At 38.9% G+C, this 19,737-nt stretch overlaps 2 protein-coding genes across 2 annotated transcripts; both read left to right on the top strand.

Annotated features, from left to right (window-relative positions):
* The first annotated feature begins 4,962 nt into the window (after positions 1-4,962).
* Positions 4,963-7,754, top strand: LOC143882108 (glucan endo-1,3-beta-glucosidase-like). The gene is made up of 2 exons (XM_077385516.1): positions 4,963-5,121; positions 6,629-7,754. The coding sequence occupies exons 1-2, from the start codon at positions 5,034-5,036 to the stop codon at positions 7,573-7,575; spliced, it is 1,035 nt and encodes a 344-aa protein (XP_077241631.1). The 5' UTR covers positions 4,963-5,033; the 3' UTR covers positions 7,576-7,754.
* A 4,564-nt stretch (positions 7,755-12,318) lies between these two features.
* On the top strand, positions 12,319-15,717 carry LOC143881075 (glucan endo-1,3-beta-glucosidase-like). The gene is made up of 2 exons (XM_077384074.1): positions 12,319-12,578; positions 14,559-15,717. The coding sequence occupies exons 1-2, from the start codon at positions 12,485-12,487 to the stop codon at positions 15,503-15,505; spliced, it is 1,041 nt and encodes a 346-aa protein (XP_077240189.1). The 5' UTR covers positions 12,319-12,484; the 3' UTR covers positions 15,506-15,717.
* Positions 15,718-19,737: the final 4,020 nt, after the last annotated feature.

Below are 19,737 nucleotides of genomic sequence, written 5' to 3'. Positions count from 1 at the left end.
AATTAGTTTTCCTTTGGATTGCAAGAAAAACATCTTTTATGAAAAAAAATTTGTTGGAAAATTTTTTTCTTTCCAAAATTCAAAGGAAAATGATAAGATTATGATTAATTTGGAATGAAATGTTCCTCGGTTGAATGCCCCTCCAACTACTATGTAAATTGGGGTGGTTAAGTTATTTTTTTCCTACGTAAAAAGGGATTTGTCTGGCAATTTCACAGCTAGCTTTTGCATGTGAGGACAGCCACACATGTTGATCTTTTGCTTCATCTGAGGTGGCTGTTCTCACATGCAAAAGCCAGCCACGAAATAGCTCTACGAGAAATTGTTTAATAACTTTTTTTCCCTTTTCAAACTTTTCGACCCCTGTTTGGATTGCAAGAAAAACGATATATCCAATCCCACTCATTTTCTTAGTTTTGTATTATCATTTTAGAGGCTTCGTTATGCTGTTCTTTTTTTTTTTGTTAAATAACTATTAAGGCTTCCTTCTATAGCAGTGGTTTCATTTACCTATAAATAAGAGGCAATGTGTAGGAGGAGAGGTATTAGATATCTCCATGGCTACCTTGTCTATAACTAGTGGCAACCTCATGGTTTCCATAATGTTTCTCATTGGGCTTCTAATGCCTACACTACAAATTGCAGGTCTCTCTCTCTCTCTCTCTCTCTCTCTCTCTCTCTCTCTCTCTCTCTCTCTCTCAAATTGTGTGGTACATGCGCTTAGCTGCACCTAATGTGGCACAACATAGTTGTCGCCCATGGTGTTTGATCAACGGCAGTCTATTGTAAGATATTTTGTATGGTGCCTGTATAGTCCTGTATTTTTCAAAAAATTACGGTATGTATTACACCGCAGGATGATCCAAACCGCCAATTAGGTTGTTCCCAGAAAATCATTTCCATAGGATGACCCTAGCCCTCCGATCAAACAATGAACTGCATATTATTAAAACCTCTATAGATCGGAGGGTTCAGATCATCCAATGGAAATGATTTTTGGTGCACAACCTTTTATGACTCTTGGGAAAATCATCCTATGGAAATGATTTTTGGTGCACAATCTTTTACGTTGCACCCCCAGGCCCACCAACCAAATGGATGGCTTAGATCAACCTTTGGTGTAAGCCGTAAATTCGGTTGTTGCTGATCAAATATAAAGAGTTGCACGGCTACAGATCATCTCTCTCTCTCTACACACACATTTGATAACCAATTTTGGGGAAACCCATTTCACGGCTCACTTTTTCAAGAGAACAGGCACAAAGGCTCACTTTGTAGTAGATTATTTCGTATTCATTTGTGGTGGCTGTGTCTCCTGTAAAAGTGAGTTGCCAGATGGTTTTTTGTGAAATAACTAGGTAAATCCCCTATATATAATCTTATTGGTGCAATTATAAAGTGATCATGTGTTGGGTTGGGTGTAATAATGCCGCCCTTGATATTTGGAGAATTTATATGGTGGCCGACCGTCAAAATTAAAAGGGCACCCTGTCAAAATCCCGCCCCTTTGATTTTTTATCTAAGTGGGAAGTAAAAAAATGTGGTTTTGACCAGATCAAAAAGGTGGTTTGACCGGATCGAAATAATATATGCCTCTTTAATTTCCAAAGGAACAATTACCAATGGGGTACAAACATTAGGTGAAATTATCAACAGACCCGTGCTTTTCAAAAATTATCAACGAGGGACAAAAGAGGTCTTGTCAGTAAAAGCTGGACGAAAATGCCCTTTGGCATTTACAACACTTTTTGACATTGCTTTTTCCTTCTTTCCTCTTCTTTTACTTTTCCATTATCACCTTTTTGATTTTTTACCCTACTAGTCATCTTCCTCCTTGTTCAGCCACCATTGTTGTTGGCAAATCTTGAAAACTTGAATGTTGAGTTCTTACCATCTATCTCTTTGTATCTAGGTTTTGTTTTCCTTTTCTATTTTTAGGGTTTTGCACTATTTTTCATTCCTCTGTTTCTGATTTATCTTGTTTAGGATTTAAGCGGTTTGTATTTTAGGGTGTGTTCTGGAGATAATGCATGGATGGCTTCACTCACTTTTTTGGAAGACAACTGGTTGTATAAGAAAAAGTTAATGTAATACATGAATGGATGGCTACATATTTTTTGATTTACTTAAATTTTTTTTTTTTTTTGTAATATACAAATTGGGATGTAATACATGAAGCACATTTAATGAAAACAACATCCATTTCTTTTGTTATTTCTGTCATGAGCATAATTGTAATGCCATTAGAAGAGTTTATAGGCAGAGGGTTTTGTAGCAGAAGGGGTCTATCAACTCTCTGGAAGGGGGTTAGTAACTCTCAAAAGTAGGGTTGCCAATTTTCGAATGGACTTATCAAGTGCTTGAAAATTGGCCTAGGGTACTGGAGTTTTGGAAGGGGGTTACCAATTTTCGAATGGGGTGATAAAGTCCCTAAAAATTGGCCAAGGGTACTACATGTTTGGAAGGGGGTTTTCAAGTCTTTGGATTGGGGTTATCTATGATAAAAAATGGGGTTACCAATTTCCGAATGGGCTTATCAAGTCTTTGAAAATTGGCCAAGGGTACTGGAGTTTTCGAATGGGGTTTTCAAGTATTTGGGAATGGGGTTATCAAGTATCAAAATGGGGTTACCAATTTTCGAATGGGCTTATCAAGTCCCTGAAAATTGGCCGAGGGTACTAGAGTTTTGGAAAGGGGTTTTCAAGTCTTTCGGATTGGGGTTATCTAGTATCAAATGGGGTTACCAATTTACGAATGGGCTTATCAAGTCCCTTAGAATTGGTCGAGGGTACTAGAGTTTTGGAAGGGGGTTTTTAAGTCTTTGGGGTTGGGATTATCCTGTATCAAAATGGGGTTACCAAATTCCGAATGGGCTTATCAAGTCCTTATGAACACGTTTTTACTTGCTGTTTTTTTTTCACTGTTTCATTTTCACCATTTTTTTCTTTCTACCCTACGATTCATCTTCCTCATCCTCCATTGAAAGGGAGAAGGAGAAATGCAAAACCCTAAAACAAACGAAAAACAAAACCTAGATATAGAGAGATAGATGGGAATGAGCTCACGTTTCAAGTTTTCGAGCTTTCCCGCCTCCAATGGTAGCTAAATGATGAAGAAGATGACTGGTAAGATAAAAAAAAAACAAAGTTGAAAAAGAAAAAGTAAGAAAAAGAGGGAAAGAAGAGAGAAGAGGGAAAAGTGGAAAAGCAAAACGTGTTGCTTAAGAAAAGGGCATTTTCGTCCAGCTTTTAATGACAAGACCTCTTTTGTCCCTCGTTGATAATTTCTGAACAGCATGGGTCCTGTTGATAATTCCGCCTAATTCCACCTAATTTTTGTCCCCCATTGGTAATTGGTCCATTTCCAAAATTCCCTCCTGCTCACTTTACGTGTTTCTTGGCTCACTACTATGCTTATGTTTCTTGGCTCTATGCGTGCCTCTCTCTCCCTTTGTCTTTTGCTTTCTTTCTCTATGTGGAGAATAGAAGAAGGGCAAGAGGCTACGCGTGTGCAACTCTCTCTCTCTCTCTCCCCTCTTAATCCCGTGGGGCCCATATCATAGGATGATCCAAACCATTCACGTGATGACTGGCAATGTAAATAGGTTGTTCTTCAAAAAAACATTTAAAAAATCTTCCAGAAAAGTTTGGAAAGATAAAATATTTCTAAAATTTAATAATAGTTTTACACAATAAAATAGATAACTTGAACCAACCCTATTCAATTTTTATGTAGAGAGACCTTTAATTTATGATGAAGTCCTTCTAAATTAACTATAATCATATTATTTCTCTCTAAATTGCAGAAAGAAAAAAAAAATGAATCAGAACTGTTTTTCTTGCAATCTAAGCAGGGCCTTAGGAAAAATGAAATAAACACTAGTAAGGAAAGACGACTCTTTGAGTCTTGACACATCTAAAAGAAAGAAGGTAATGGTGAAAATGTACAGACTTGACCTAATTCTAGCCCAAAGAAAAGATGGCATGAGTTGGGATCTTTACAAAGAAAAGAAGAGATAAATACAAGAGGAGAAACATAGACCTGGAACTAACTCTTGAATAAAAACAAGAGAAGCATACAAGAAAGTAGGGCTGCAACTCGAGCCGGGTTTTACCCGACCCGCATCGACCCGACCCGAAAATACCCTGGGTTGGGTTCAGGTTTCATGGGTTCCAGGTCGAGCCGGGTTTAGCATTCAAAAGCCCGCATGAATCTTGGGTCGAGCCGGGTTTGAAGGGGCCCGACCCGACCCGACCCGAGTTACATAAGTTATAGTATGAACATTTTTTTCTATTGTTAGTTAAAAGTTAAAAGTGAAAACCCACGCACCCACTATTACTGTATGTGAGTGTAATTTCTGCTTCTATGAGTTGAGTTGATTCAAGTGTTTCATTTAGCATTGTTTGATTGTAATTACAACATTGTTTGATTACAACATTGTTTGATTCAAGTGTAATGTGAGTGTAATTACATCACTGTTTGATTCAAGTGTAATGTGAGTGTAATTTCTGCTTCTATGAGTTGAGTTGCCTTGCCAAACAAGAATTTTCCTTAAAAAATTGCGTCAACGTGAAAAAACTCGACCCGACCCGAACCGACCCGAGATTTATCATGGGTAGGGCCGGATTTGGGAATCGTGGGTTTTCTGAAAAAAAACCCGACCCGACCCGAGATATTTCTCGGGTAGGGTTGGGTTCTCCAAAACCCGACCCGCCCGACCCGAGTTGCAGCCCTACAAGAAAGGAGGGAACTTGAAGAAAGACGTAACGTTATCCTTGGGTTAGAAAGAAAAGATCAAGAGAAAAATCCAAGGCTATAGGGATAGAGAGATGAGAGGTTCAAACAGCTCAAGTACTTAGTTGGAGACCAAGCATTTATGGAGAGATTGACTTGGCACAAAGGTGGGGTTGCCGATTGTTAATTTCACACGGTAATGTACATATGACGTAGGGCTGCTAACGCAAAAATAGCAGTGGTTTCATTTACCTATAAATAAGAGGCAATGTGTAGGAGGAGAGGTATTAGATATCTCCATGGCTACCTTGTCTATAACTAGTGGCAACCTCATGGTTTCCATAATGTTTCTCATTGGGCTTCTAATGCCTACACTACAAATTGCAGGTCTCTCTCTCTCTCTCTCTCTCTCTCTCTCTCTCTCTCTCTCAAATTGTATGGTACAACATAGTTGTCGCCCATGGTGTTTGATCAACGGCAGTATATTATAAGATATTTTGTATGGTGTAAGCCTGTATAGTCCGGTATTTTTCCAAAAAGTACGGTACGTATTAGACTGCAGGATTATCTAAACCGTCAATTAGGTTGTTCCCAGAAAATCATTTCCATAGGATGATCCTAGCCCTCCGATCAAACAATGAACTGCATATTATTAAAACCTCTATAGATCAGAGGGTTCGGATCATCCAATGGAAATGATTTTTTGTGCACAACCTTTTATGACTCTTTGGAAAATCATCCAATGGAAATGATTTTTGGTGCACAATCTTTTACGTTGCACCCCCCACTCCCACTCACCAAATGGATGGCTTAGATCAACCTTTGGTGTAAGCCGTAAATTCGGTTGTTGCTGATCAAATATAAAGAGTTGCACGGCTACATATCCTCTCTCTCTCTCTCTCTCTCTCTCTACACACAAACACATTTGATAACCAATTTCGGGGAAACCCATTCAGGGGCTCACTTTTTCAAGAGAGAACAGCCACAAAGGCTCACTTTTTAGCAGATTATGTGGTATTCATTTAATTTATTTGTGGTGGCTGTGTCTCCTGCAAAAGTGAGTTGCCAAATGGTTTTTTGCGAAATTATAGGGTTATCATGTGTTGGGTTGGGTGTAATAATGCCGCCCTTGATATTTGGAGAATTTATATGGTGGCCGACCGTCAAAATTAAAAGGGCAGTGTGTTAAAACCAAAAACCCCCAGCTGAGGAATGATAGAATGAAGGGTGCCCCTGCAAAAATCAGCTTCAAAGGTGCCCCACTTGGCGATTTCAGCAAAGTCGAAGCAATTTTCTCTTTTTCCGGCGCCTTCCACTTTTCTCTGTGCCATCATAAATGCACTTTTCTGAAATCAGCCAATAGGGGCGCTCTTGAAGCTGGTTTTTGCAAGGGTGCCCTTCTTCTAGCATTCCTTCCCCAGCTATACACCGAATTCCCTTTACTCTTTTTTTTTGACATGGACAAATTCCCATTGGTTTTTAAAAATAACTAGGATTATTGCCTAGCATCCCAAAAAGTACATTAGTTCTTTCAATTGTTGAATATACCGATCATATATCCCTTATATTTATAAAATCGAATCAATATTTTCTTGCAATACAATTTTTTTAAGAATATTAATTTAATACAAGTCTCAAGGATTATGCCTACCTTACATGTGTGCTAATAAAAATTGTTGATCTAGTGACTGAACCACAAGTGTGGCAATGCAGGCATCATGCCAACTAAAGATAGTAGTCTCTCAATTACAAAGGGGTATTTTTTAAGTTATGAGTTCCACTAGGGAAACCAAGACTATAAAAAAAAAAAAAACAGAAGAAGACTTCCACTTTATTAGTCATCTCAAAAGAATAGCAATTTGAAGATCAATGGTTTTAAAGGCTTTAAGTGCAGGTGTACAATCCATCGGCGTTTGTTATGGAAACAACGGCGACAATTTACCTTCGGCACAGGAAGTCATTGATCTTTATAAATCACGAAACATCGGAGGGATGAGACTCTACTATGCAAATCAGGCAGCTCTCCAAGCACTAAGAGGATCCACTATCCAAGTCATCCTCGGTGTCCATAATGAGAGACTCCAAGAATTCGCAGCCAATCCTTCAACTGTAAATTCGTGGGTCCAGACAAACGTAAGAAACTATCCCGATGTTAAGTTCCGATACATCGCCATCGGTAATGAGGTAATCCCCGGTGGGTTGGCTCAATATGTACTCCCCGCCATGCAAAACATTCGTAGTGCACTTGTATCAGCAGGTCTACAAGACCAAATCAAAGTGTCCACTTCAGTCTCCACCGGGGTCCTAGGAATCTCATTCCCTCCCTCCCATGGATCCTTTAGTAATGAAGCCCTTACTTACTTACGACCAATTGTTCAATTTCTAGTCAGCAATGGGTCTCCACTATTGGCCAATGTGTACCCTTACTTCAGCTATGTCAACAACCTTAATTCCATCTCTCTTCCATATGCTTTGTTCACTTCGCCGTCCACTGTAGTAACTGACGACCAATTCCAATATCAGAACCTTTTCGATGCGATCATGGATGCTGTCTATGCTGCTCTGGAGAAGGTGGGTGGGCCCAATGTAGTGATTGTTGTTTCGGAGAGTGGTTGGCCATCGGCCGGTGGGACCGCAGCCACGAGTGATAATGCGCGGACCTACAACGCAAATCTTATCGGACACGTGGCGCGAGGGACTCCAAGACGATCTGGAAGGGCTATAGATACTTATGTGTTTGCCATGTTTAATGAGAACCAGAAGCAACCACCAGGGGTAGAACAGAATTTTGGGCTTTTTTACCCAAATAAACAGCCAGTCTACCCAATCAGTTTCCCTTGATGAGTGGGAGAATGATTTGTGAGGGTCAAGTTTTATGAGACTTTTATCTTAAATAAGACTTTTAGTAACGGCTATGTTCAGTCAATTGAATAAAGAAGACCAAGAAGGTGCCCAAGTTACTGTTTGAGTGCCCTTTTGTATGTACTTCTTAGAAAGAATAAATATTTTGATTTGAAGAATGCAATTGTTGTACAAATTTTTATCATTCAAAACTTAAAGTGACTCGGTTGATCTTTTCAAAATCATGGTTTTCATCTCATCCCGAATAGTGGCTGACAACAAAAAAATAGGCAACGACTTCCCTAATCAAATCCCAAACAATCAATCTTGCATAAAATCAACACCACTTTCAGAAAACTTTATCAGGTTTCGATCCTACTTCAACATCAGTTTCTTGGCTCCAAGAATCCTTCTCCGACCGTTGATCTTCCCTCCTCTAGTTTTTTTCTGGGAAAAAAAAAAAAACACAGCCATCCTCCTTAAATTTTTATAATTCCCAAACATCCCTAGACATGGAATTAGGACTGCAACTCGAGCCGGGTAAAACCCGACCCGCATCGACCCGACCCGAAAATAGCCGGGGTCGGGTTCAGGTTTCATGGGTTTCGGGTCGAGCCGGGTTCAGCATTCAAAAGCCCGCATGAATCTCGGGTCGAGCCGGGTTTGAAGGGGCCCGACCCGACCCGACCCGAGTTACATAAGTTATAGTATGTACATTTTTTTCTATTGTTAGTTAAAAGTTAAAGGGATAATTACATTTACACCCCCTCTAGTTTCTGACACATCCACTTGCACCCCTATAGTTTAAAACGTGACAAATACACCCTTGTAGTTTCAATTTGTTTAAGGTAGGCCCCCTCAGCTGAAGGTTCGTCCATAGATTGAAGGGTTAGGATGATCCGATGGAGCTGATTCTTTTGGCACACCCTAACTATGTCAGGACCCATCAAATGAACGCTTTGGATCATCCAAACAATGTGGGCCCACATTATTTGGATGATTTTTTGGTAGTGTTTGGATTCGGGTAGGGGCCCACATTATTTGGATGATCCAAAGCATTCATTTGATGGGTCCTAACATAGATATGGTGTGCCCAAAAAATCAGCTCCATCGGATCATCCTAACCCTTCAATCTATGGACGAACCTTCAGCTGAGGGGGCAAACCTTAAACAAATTGAAACTACAGGGGTGTATTTGTCACGTTTTAAACTATAGGGGTGGAAGTGGATGTGTCAGAAACTAGAGGGGGTGTAAATGTAATTATCCCAAAGTTAAAAGTGAAAACCCACGCACCCACTGTTATTGTATGTGAGTGTAATTTCTGCTTCTATGAGTTGAGTTGATTCAAGTGTTTGATTCAGCATTGTTTGATTGTAATTACAACATTGTTTGATTACATCATTGTTTTATTCAAGTGTGATGTGAGTGTAATTACATCATTGTTTGATTCAAGTGTAATGTGAGTGTAATTTCTGCTTCTATGAGTTGAGTTGCCTTGCCAAACAAGAATTTTCCTTAAAAATTTGCGTCAACGTGAAAAAACCCGACCCGACCCGAACCGACCCGAGATTTATCATGGGTAGGGCCGGGTTTGGGAATCGTGGGTTTTCCGAAAAAAAACCCGACCCGACCCGACCCGACCCGAGATATTTCTCGGGTAGGGTTGGGTTCTCCAAAACCCGACCCGCCCGACCCGAGTTGCAGCCCTACATGGAATGCGGAATTTACCCTTACCCATTTTGGATGCATTTGGATTGTCGGACTCAAGCCCTGGTATAGGAATCTGATTCCAATACGCCTGATTCCTAGTTCAAAAAACCAAATGGAATCAAGGGGGTGAAATTGATAGTGAGACAGACTTAGAGGGGGGAAATGCCAGAATCTGTTTCCCAAACCAAGAGATGGTATTTTGATTCTGCCATGGTCAAATAGAATTTTTATTAGAATTTTTTTAAATTAAATTTTTTTTTCTCATTCTGTTAAAGGAAGAATTGTAAATGGAATCGGAATATGATGCAGATTCTGATTCCTGATTATGGCAATCCAAACCCATTCTTTGGGTTTGGGCGTTTGACAGTACCCCATGTGAATGGGGTGGGATTTATCCTCTCCTCTTGATCTTTGGTTCTCATAGTGCGTGGAAATTTACAAGGGTCACACGAGAGGGTCAAGCACGCCTTCTTTGTGCATCCCTCGCTTTCTCTACTATCACTACTTCCATTTCCAATTTGAACTAGTCCTCATTGAATTACTCTCTGCTGCACCAATCGTCTTGCATGGGTTGTCCATTGCACTCACCAAATCGCCTTGACCATTCTCCGCTCTAGGGCATGTCTATATACACTGGGACCCTCATTATCAATCAGTATTACCCAAACGTTGCACTGATAAAATCATACTGACTATTCTCGGCGCTAGGGCATGTCTATATAGTGGGACCCTCATTGCCAATTAGTCCCTGCACATGTGGCATAGTGTGTTGTACGTTCTAGACAACATCCTAGAATTTTTTTTCCTTGTGTAAAATCGTTCGAACAACACCCTGTTTGGATTGCAGGAATTTTCACAAATAGTTTGGAAAGGAAAAACATTTCTAAATCTTCCTACTTTTTTTACGCACTATAATGATAACTTGAACCAACCCTATTCAATTTTTACACAGAGGTGTAATACTAATATAGCGTTGTCAAACCATAAGTATGTAATTGTACAAAGTAAACGTGAGAGGCGATTGGGCATAAATACCTCTATTGACGCTTCAGTGATTGAGAATGCATGATTTTATTGTGGTTCCAAAGTCTGCAAAACAAAGAATGTTATGGGCGGTCTTCTACTCTCTCCACTTCCTTATGTGTATTCCAATGGGAGAAATAACAACCTTATGTGTGAGAGCAGGGATCAATCCCGTATTTATAATACCATAAAGGAAACCCTAGAGCCGACCCATCACAGACTCTTGTTTCTCAAATAAGCCCACAAAACCGTATTAGGCTTACAACGGGCCCACACATTATTAACCTATTACCATACCCCTTCCAACGTGAACACACGTGGCTATCCAACGTGAACACACGTGGCTCAGGTGTTCCCGGCGCAAAACCTTATTGATCACTAACTGTATATGAACCGAGCTGGATTACTCTTTACCATAATCGAACATTCTCTACAATCTAGTTTTACAAAAGCTAAAATAAGTACTGTGCAAGTCCATAAAAAATCTTACAAGAGGGGCCATCAATTTATGTTAATATCTCTAAATTAATCACAATCATATCATTTCTCTATAAATTGTTGAAAGAAAAATTTCCCCAAGAACCATTCAACAAAAAAATATTCCCAAGAAAAAATTCCATCCATCAGAAATATTTTTCTTGCGATCCAAACAGCCATAAAAGAAAAAAAAACTAGGGATTTGCTAGTGTCCATCGCAGAAGGCATTTTGCGGATGGGCTGTTGCATGTGAGAGCTAACACACATGCTCACTTAATTTTCAGCAGATTTTGTCTTCATTCATTTGCTCTCACATGCAACAGCCCATCCGCGAAATGCGATGGGCGCTAGCAAATCCAGAAAAACTAATATGAAATAAAGAAGAGTGTTGTTTATGAGGTATAAAATCTTTGTCACAAACGATTAATATTTAGGTTTCCAATATGTTGCCCTTATATATACCATATATTAATATTGGTATAATCCGATATGTTGAAAATTTCAAATAAAATATTTTTTAATTGATTTTTATTATATTTTACAATAGTTATGTTAAAATATTATTTTGTATTAACCAAATATTGTTTTTTTTTTTTTTTTTTTTTTTAACTATGTGATAGTTTATAAGCTAAAGGGATCCGATTTCATAATTGTTGCAGTTGTAAAGCCAATCACATTGTGAGTCATATCAGATGGGCCACATAAAGTGAGTCATTAGAGACCATTGATCATGAGATGACCCACATGGTTTTCATCTCACTCCGAATTGAAATTCCACACATAAGACAGAGGATTACAAAAATCAATGGTTTACCTTTTCTTCACGGAATCCTAAACAATCCAAGATGGATTGAGGACCTAGGATCATCCAATCAGGATCTTGTCAATGTCATTTTACTGGATATATGGTTCACATTCGGATCAACTCATCTAACTGCATAAAAGAGGCAAAAGCTAGCCCGGTAGATGTTATGGAAAATTGGAGAATTTATAAGGTGTAAGCCCTTATAGTCCCTTATTTTTCAACAAGTACTGTACGGACAACACTATAGAGTGATCCAAACCGTCCATACGATAGCCCATAGCATAAATAGGCTGTGTCCAAAAAATCATTTCTATAGAACGATCCTAGCCCTCCGATCCAAGATGAACAGCATATTATGGAAATCTGTATAGATCTGAGGGCTAGGATCGTCGTATGGAAATGATTTTTCGGGCACAACCTATTTACGTTATGGTCCATAACATGGACGGTTTCGATCATCTTATAGTGTGGTCCGTACAGTACTTTTTGAAAAATAAGGGACTATAAGGGCCTACACCATATAAAATCTTCGGTGTATTATTGTATTACCTCATGGATGAATCGAAGCTCCTTATTTTATGGCCTAGTATTTTTAAGGAGAGTGTGGCCCTAAAGTAAAATATCTAAAAGAAGCTACTCTCGCGTCCAAAGGGGAAAAAAAAACACGTAAACATGAAAAAGAGGTCAGACCTTGACCAAAGAAAAACAAATGGGCGTAGAAGAAAGTATGACACAGTGCTAGCAAAGAAAAGAAGAACAAAGAAAAGAAGAGAATAATGCACGCGGTAATGTACAATTTATGACACAGTGCTAGCAAAAATTGAAATAAGGGGAGTTCCATTTATCTATATATAAGAGGCTGTTGTGGAGGAGGAGAGGTAAGAGATATCTCCATGGCTACCTTCTCTATTGCTGCTACTGGTAACCTTTCCATGGTTTCCGTATTGTTTCTTATTGGGCTTCTAATGCCCACCCTACAAATAGCAGGTCTCTCTCTCTCTCTCTCTCTCTCTCTCTCATTATATGGTACACTCACTTAGCTGGACATCATGGGGTACGCCCCGTGTTGGTGTTTGATCCAACGACAGCCTCGCCTCAGTTTGTTGGATTAAATATCGAGGGTGGCACTCTGAATACGCACAGCTACGTGCATACATCATATCAAAACACACACACTCTAAGGCAATTTCGAGGCTGACTTTTGCAAGAAAGAACAGCCACACTGGCTCACGTTTCTGCAGATTTCCCCTTAGTCATTTACATAGGGAAATGATGTCAGCACCACCATGTTGAAATGATTTCAGCACCACCATGTTTTAATAATTGCATAACCCTAGCTCGTCTTTTCATTTTTAATTGGCTTGTGAGAGCTTTTTTGGGAACAGTAGTATTGACATATCTGTAAATGATGAAAGACAAGATGGGTTAGTAGAAATATTAAAACATGGTTATGCCATGCATATCATTTCGGCACGCGTGTATAGGGATTTGATATGCAATTTCGTGGAAAACCATTCCGTGGTTCACTTTTACAGGAGAGTAGGCTCACTTTTTATCAGATTTTGTCGTATAATTCATTTCATTCATCCCTGGTGGCAGTTCTTTCCTACAAAAGTGAGACACGAAATTGCCTAGCAAATCCCCTATATAATCTTAGGGAGATGATTTTTTCGCCCCCTCTGTACGATTATGCGCCCCCCCCCCCCCCCCCCCCCCTTCATGTGAATTGTGGCAGACTTTAATTTTGACATCAAATCACATTAAAAGGAGTGGCGCATAATCCTACAGGTGTGAAAAAATCATCACCCTAGTCTTATCGGTGAAATTATGTGTGTTGGGCATAATAATAGTGGCACCCTTGATATTTGATCCAATGTTAGCCTATGAAGAAGTCGGCGTGCCGTGCCATAGAAAAAATTGTGTTTATAGGGTAGTTCGACCTGTCCGATCAGGAGCCCATGAATGAAGAGACAAAAAGAAAAGTAAAAACTGCCAAAACCCCCAGTTTATAAACCGAAATCCCATTTGTTTTTATACCCAAAGATTATTTCCTACCATGCCAAAACTACATATAAGTTCTTTTACAATTGTTGAATATCCCAATCACTCACTTACATTTATAAATTCTAATCAGTATTTTCTTCCAATACAATTTTTTTAAGAATATGTATTTAATTAACACAATATTTTCTTCCAATACAAAGCGCAATTGCCCACCTTCTACCAGGACCTTTCGATCCCTGCTCACCAATTCTCTAGTTTTTCATTTTTATGTTTGAATTTGGATTTGATAAGGAAAAGAAAAACAGAAAATCAAGAAGCTGATTTCTCTTAACCACGTGGTGCATGCTGATTGTTGGCTTCTCCCTCGGTCTTATCCTCGGTTCCCCATCTCATTTTTCTTTGGTTTTCGCTTGAAAGTTACCTAGATTTCGATCTAGAAAATTTGATCAAGGACCATTCTAATAGTTATTCCAAAGAAAAATATCGGCAAAGCTCTACAACGGACCAACAAATATCCACCCGAAAAGATTTTAGAATGATAACCAATCTAATTTCCACATGATAACCAAGTCAAAATGGGCGATGATATTTTCACCCTCCTGCATTACACATTCACCCCCTTTTAACGTGATTTGACGTCAAAAAACATTAAGTTGCCCACTGTTCACGTTATAAGGGGGGCGAATGCGTACTGCAGACGGGGTGAAAATATCATCTCCCTTTCAAAATATGGAAAACACTATCAAAATCGAACTTTGATGCGAATGTAAAGACGAAAGTGAAAATGACAGACAATTTGGTCATTGCCATAGTGTTTCCACGTTTGGTGGGGACTCGATCTCTATTCCTTGTTTTCTTGTGCATGTGTCAAGATAGAGGATCCCATTTTTTTCAAAACGGAATTCCATTTTACTAGTCATCTCAAAAGAATAACAATCTGAAGATCAATGGTCTTACGTGCAGGTGGACAATCCATCGGTGTTTGCTATGGAGACCGCGGAAATGATTTACCCCCAGCGCAGGAAGTCATTGATCTTTATAAATCACATAACATCGGACGGATGAGACTCTACTATGAAAATGAGGCAGCTCTCCAAGCACTCAGAGGATCCAACATCCAAGTCCTCCTCGACATCCCTAATGAGAGACTCCAAGAATTCGCAACCAACCCTTCTGCTGCAAATTCATGGGTCCAGATAAACATAAGGAACTATTGGCCCGATGTTAGGTTCCGATACATCGCCGTTGGTAATGAGGTAATCCCTGGTGGGTCCGCCCAGTATGTACTTCCCGCCATGCAAAATATTCAAACTGCAATCGCATCGGCGGGTCTCCAAGACCAAATCAAGGTGTCCACCGCGGTCGCAACTGGGGTCCTTGAAACGTCCTTCCCTCCCTCCCAAGGTTCCTTTAGAGGTGATGCACTAACTGACTTACAACCAATTGTTCAATTTCTAGTCAACAATGGGGCTCCACTATTGGCCAATGTGTACCCTTACTTCGGCTACGTCCTAGACCCTAATTCCATCTCCCTTGAGTATGCTTTGTTCACTTCGGCGTCCACTGTAGTTTCAGACGACCAATTCCAATATCAGAACCTTTTTGACGCGACCATGGATGCTCTCTACTCTGCTTTAGAGAAGGTGGGCGGGCCCAATTTGGAGATTGTTGTTTCGGAGAGCGGTTGGCCATCAGCCGGTGGGACCGCAGCCACGGTTGCTAATGCTCAGACGTACAATGCAAATCTGATCGGACATGTGGCGCGAGGGACTCCAAAGAGGTCTGGAAGAGCTATAGAGGCTTATGTGTTTGCCATGTTTAATGAGAACCAGAAGGATCCAGGGGTAGAACAGAATTTTGGGCTTTTTTACCCAAATAAACAGCCAGTTTACACAATCAATTTCTCTTAGTGAGTGAGAGAGGAATTTGTGAGGGTCTAGTTTTATAAAACTTGTCTCTTAAATAAGACTTTTACTACGGCTATGATCACATAGCCACTCGCTTGAATAAACAGCAACAAGAAGGTGCACAATTTACTGTTAGAGTGCCCTTTTGTATGTATTAATTGGAAAAGTTCAAATTACAAGTAGAATAAATATATCTTATTGAAATGAATGAACAATTGCTAAGTTGATATGTATTAATTTTAATACTCCTTTTGGGTGATATTGCAAGAATTTTAGTTGTTCTAGATATTAGATTGCAAGTTTACAGACAAATTGCATCAAGAACGTCGGCCTTTTAAGACGAAAAATGCTTGTGATTTTGTTGGCACAGAAATAAATTCATGAAAATTCAACATTTTTGGATTTCGTAAGATTTTTTGGAAGATTTGATGAGTTTTTTTTTCTATAGCTTGAAAATTTATTGAATATTTAAATTTATTTCTATTGTAATCTCAGTATAATTATCATCAGTATAAATTTATTTAAGCTTGTGATTAGACTCCAACTAGTAACTTATCATCATGATCTTTTGTTAGCTTAAATATCTTCTATTAGGTAGATGATAAGGGAGTTAGAAGATAAATGTTTCTATCATCATATTTCCTCTCTGGAGATTTGTAGGCCCGGGTTGCAACCCAAGCGGGAGTGAATTGGGTTATTAAAACATTCTCTTTTAAAGGTTAATTAAAAATTAATCCAAAGAACAGTTTGCAAATGAATTAAAGAATATAAAAACACAAGATGCAAGAAATAGATAAGAGAGAGAGGTAGGGATGTCAGTGAGTATTTTTATAATAGTTCTGCCCTAACCTGGCCTACATCCACTCCATGAAGATCTCCCCTTCATGGCTCCACTAACCCGGTCTTCTTACAAGTGAAGACCAAACCATTTATAAGATTTGAACCAAGCTCTGTTCCGAGGTTGAATCCGTGACTTATACACTCGTCCTAGCCGTATCACCAAACTCACTTCAAGGGTCTTCAAGGTGCCCTCCACCGAATACAAAGAGAATAAATGCCTTCTTCAAAGGCTAATTTACAATTTGATCTCCCATGAACAAAAGAAAGAAGATTACAAGTTTAATCCTATATCTAATCCCTCAAATAAAGATAAATTAGAGGCCCAATAGGTTTTCAACTAATAATATCTTCAAATAAGGTCCAAGAGTGTGTCTTAGTAATTATGGGGGTTAGACCCCTATTTATAGAGCAAAGAACCAAAAACTTACCGTTTTACACTTGTAATGGTCATCTAGGTCGATCTTTGGTCGACTAATGGTGTGACTGTTGAGGAAATAGCCATTGGAAAGTCCTCAGGATTCGGTCAACTAAGCATAGCTTCGGTTGGCCGAATCAACTGTTCTAGATTTTTATCTTTGCCTCGTTAACTTCAAAAATTCAAATCTCCCTCGTTTCTTATTGGATTTCAATATTCTTATGCATTCTAGAAACGTAAGAGTCTAACTTGTATTAAAAAAATTTAAAATTATTTGAAAAATCTCTAGAGCCATTATCTATAAGATAATTAGTGCTGCTTTGACCAAGAAAATTATAACAATACGTATTGATGTGAAGAAGAAATTAGAGGAATCAAATGCTTATAAGGGAGCTGAACTGAAAAAAATCTAGCATTTGAAAGTCTTCAAGAAAGGTGACCCGGTAATGTTTCAAACGGGGAACATACAATAAGTTTCATGGTAAGAAATTGGACCATGTCAAATAATCATGAATATTAACCACAATGCTTATAATGTTGATCTCCCTAGGGACCTGGCCTTCTCAAAAATGTTGAATATAGTAGTCCTTCAAAAATCATTTACTACTTTCGAGGGATAAGCTCTCAAGTGCATGTCATGAGTTATATTTCCTTAATGAGTGCTATTTGTTAATTCATAAAGCATACTTTGGTTTTGGTTTTAGAAGCTATTATAGATAGATGAGATGAGGTTGGGTTTTAGAAACCTATTACATATAACTGAAAAAAAACAGCTCATTCTAGGAACCCGTTTCACATATTCATTGTTTTCCTTCATTTTTTAACATACCACTAAAATTTTAGTCTCTTGTTTCTCTTTCCTTCTGGCTTGGGACCATTTAAGAAGAAGACTATCTTCTTCTTCCTTAATTCATCCACACGCTACGCCAACAGAAAAATGGAGAGAGAGAGAGAGAGAGAGAGAGAGAGAGAGAGAGAGAGAGAGAGAGAGAGAGAGAGAGAGAGAGAGAGAGAGAGAGACTTATAAATGGGGTGGATTTATCAATTTCCATAGATGGCCATCATGGTGGCAAGCCAAGAAGTCTTTGGTTCATAAGGTGGAAACTTGGGAGCATCACGAAAGGGTCAAGCACGCGTGTTTGTGCACCTATCTTTTCTGCCCTCTTTGCTTCTTCCATTTACTATTTGAACACTTTTGTCTCTTTTTTTTTTTTTTTTGGTTAGTAAGTTGGGGTTAGGCAGACCCCGACCAGCTAAAATTAATGAGAAAGAGTATTACAATCTAAGGGGGCTCAAAGGCCAACAGGCGGGGAACACTTTTGTCTCATTTTAGTGCTCTCTAGTGCACAAATGGTCTATTACCCAAACATTGCACTTACCAAATGGTCCTGCCTATCATCTGAGTTAGGGCAGATCTAAATAGTGGGGCCCACTTTGAATATTTGTCCCGTTATCTAGAGAACACCATAGAGTTTTTTTTTCTTTAGCGTAAAATCTGTTGAACAATAAGGATGAAGCATGACACGATAGATAACAATTAGGGGCTGATTTGGATACATGGATTTTATATGCTAAAACCTGGATTTTACTATCCATTGTCCCACACAAACATACACAGATATAGAGAGAAATATGACTATAACCTGATGCATTGCAAATTTCAAATCAGATGTTTATTTAATTGGTTTAATTACTTTTTTACAATAATTATGTTAAAATATTTATTATCATATCAGATAGGCCGCATAAAGTGAATAAATAGAAACCGTTGATCTTTTCCTTGTTTTTTAGCCCTTCTCACCCCACCACTCATTTGTGCCCTCTCAAGTCTCCTCCCACTGGCACTACCCCTCTCTTATCACTTGAAGAAACTAATTTCTTGTAAGATCCCACATCAGAAAGGGAGAGATAGTTCATCGGCTATATATGTGAACTCTCGTTCTTCCTGTGTAGACATGTTTTAAGCATCTCTAAGTGGAGGGCCCCGCATAGTGGGTCGGGCGCTATTAGTACTGTTAGAAAACAAAACCGGGGATCACAGATGATCCGGAACTGGACAACATTTACACAGTGGGGTCGGGATGTGACTGAATAGTATCAGAGCCTTACCTCTCATAGTACGGTGTGCCAGCAAGGACGCCGGGCCCTAAAGAGGGTGGATTGTAAGATCCCACATTGGATGTGAGAGAAAGTTCCTGGGCTATATATGTGACTCCTCCCTGTAGACGCATTTTCAGCATCTCCAAGGGGCGGGTCCCGCAGAATGGGTCAAGCACGGTTAGCGTTGTTGGAAAACAAAATCGGCAAGGGTAGATGACCTAGAATTGAACAATATTTACACAGTGAGATCGGAGTGTGACATTTAAACATGGCTAAGCCTTCTTTTACAGAAGATAAAAAGACATGAAGCTAACCTTTTATTTAAAATAAGTCTTTTGAATAATCAAATACCTTTTTCACAACACTAACACAAGTATCTTTTGAAATAGAAATATACACAAAAAGAACAAAAGAAAACACTCTTTGAAAAAACCTATATATGTATTTCTTTAAAAGAATAAAATATTTTGAAAATACCCAACACAAAAATAGATGGTTTAGCTTTTCTTTACAGAACCTTAATGATGTTAGATGGATTGAGGGATTAGGATCATCCAATCAAGGTCATTTGGCTAGACTTATGATTGACATTTTGATCAGCGAAAAGAGGCAAAAACTAGCTCACTAAATGTTATTTAAAAATGCAAGTAAAAATTATTTTAATTCTTTTTAGCATTTTCAATTAGGGAAATGGTATCCCCCCCTTAAACGGGTAAAATCCTCCCTTTAAAACTTAACGGATAACATTTGGGGGGGGGGGGATCATTCCCCTTAATAAAACACAAATCAAGTTTTTATTGACTCATGAGTAACTCTGTCCCATGGATCAAAGAGGGAAAATAAAGTATGAAACCCAAAATGAAAACCGCACACACATAAA

Source organism: Tasmannia lanceolata, unplaced genomic scaffold (assembly GCF_043159265.1).
Source record: "Tasmannia lanceolata isolate RefF3 unplaced genomic scaffold, GAP_Taslan_0.1 ptg000007l, whole genome shotgun sequence".
NCBI lineage: Eukaryota > Viridiplantae > Streptophyta > Magnoliopsida > Canellales > Winteraceae > Tasmannia > Tasmannia lanceolata.
The sequence above is the reverse complement of the archived record's forward strand: the minus strand, read 5'-3'. Positions and strand labels throughout refer to the sequence as shown.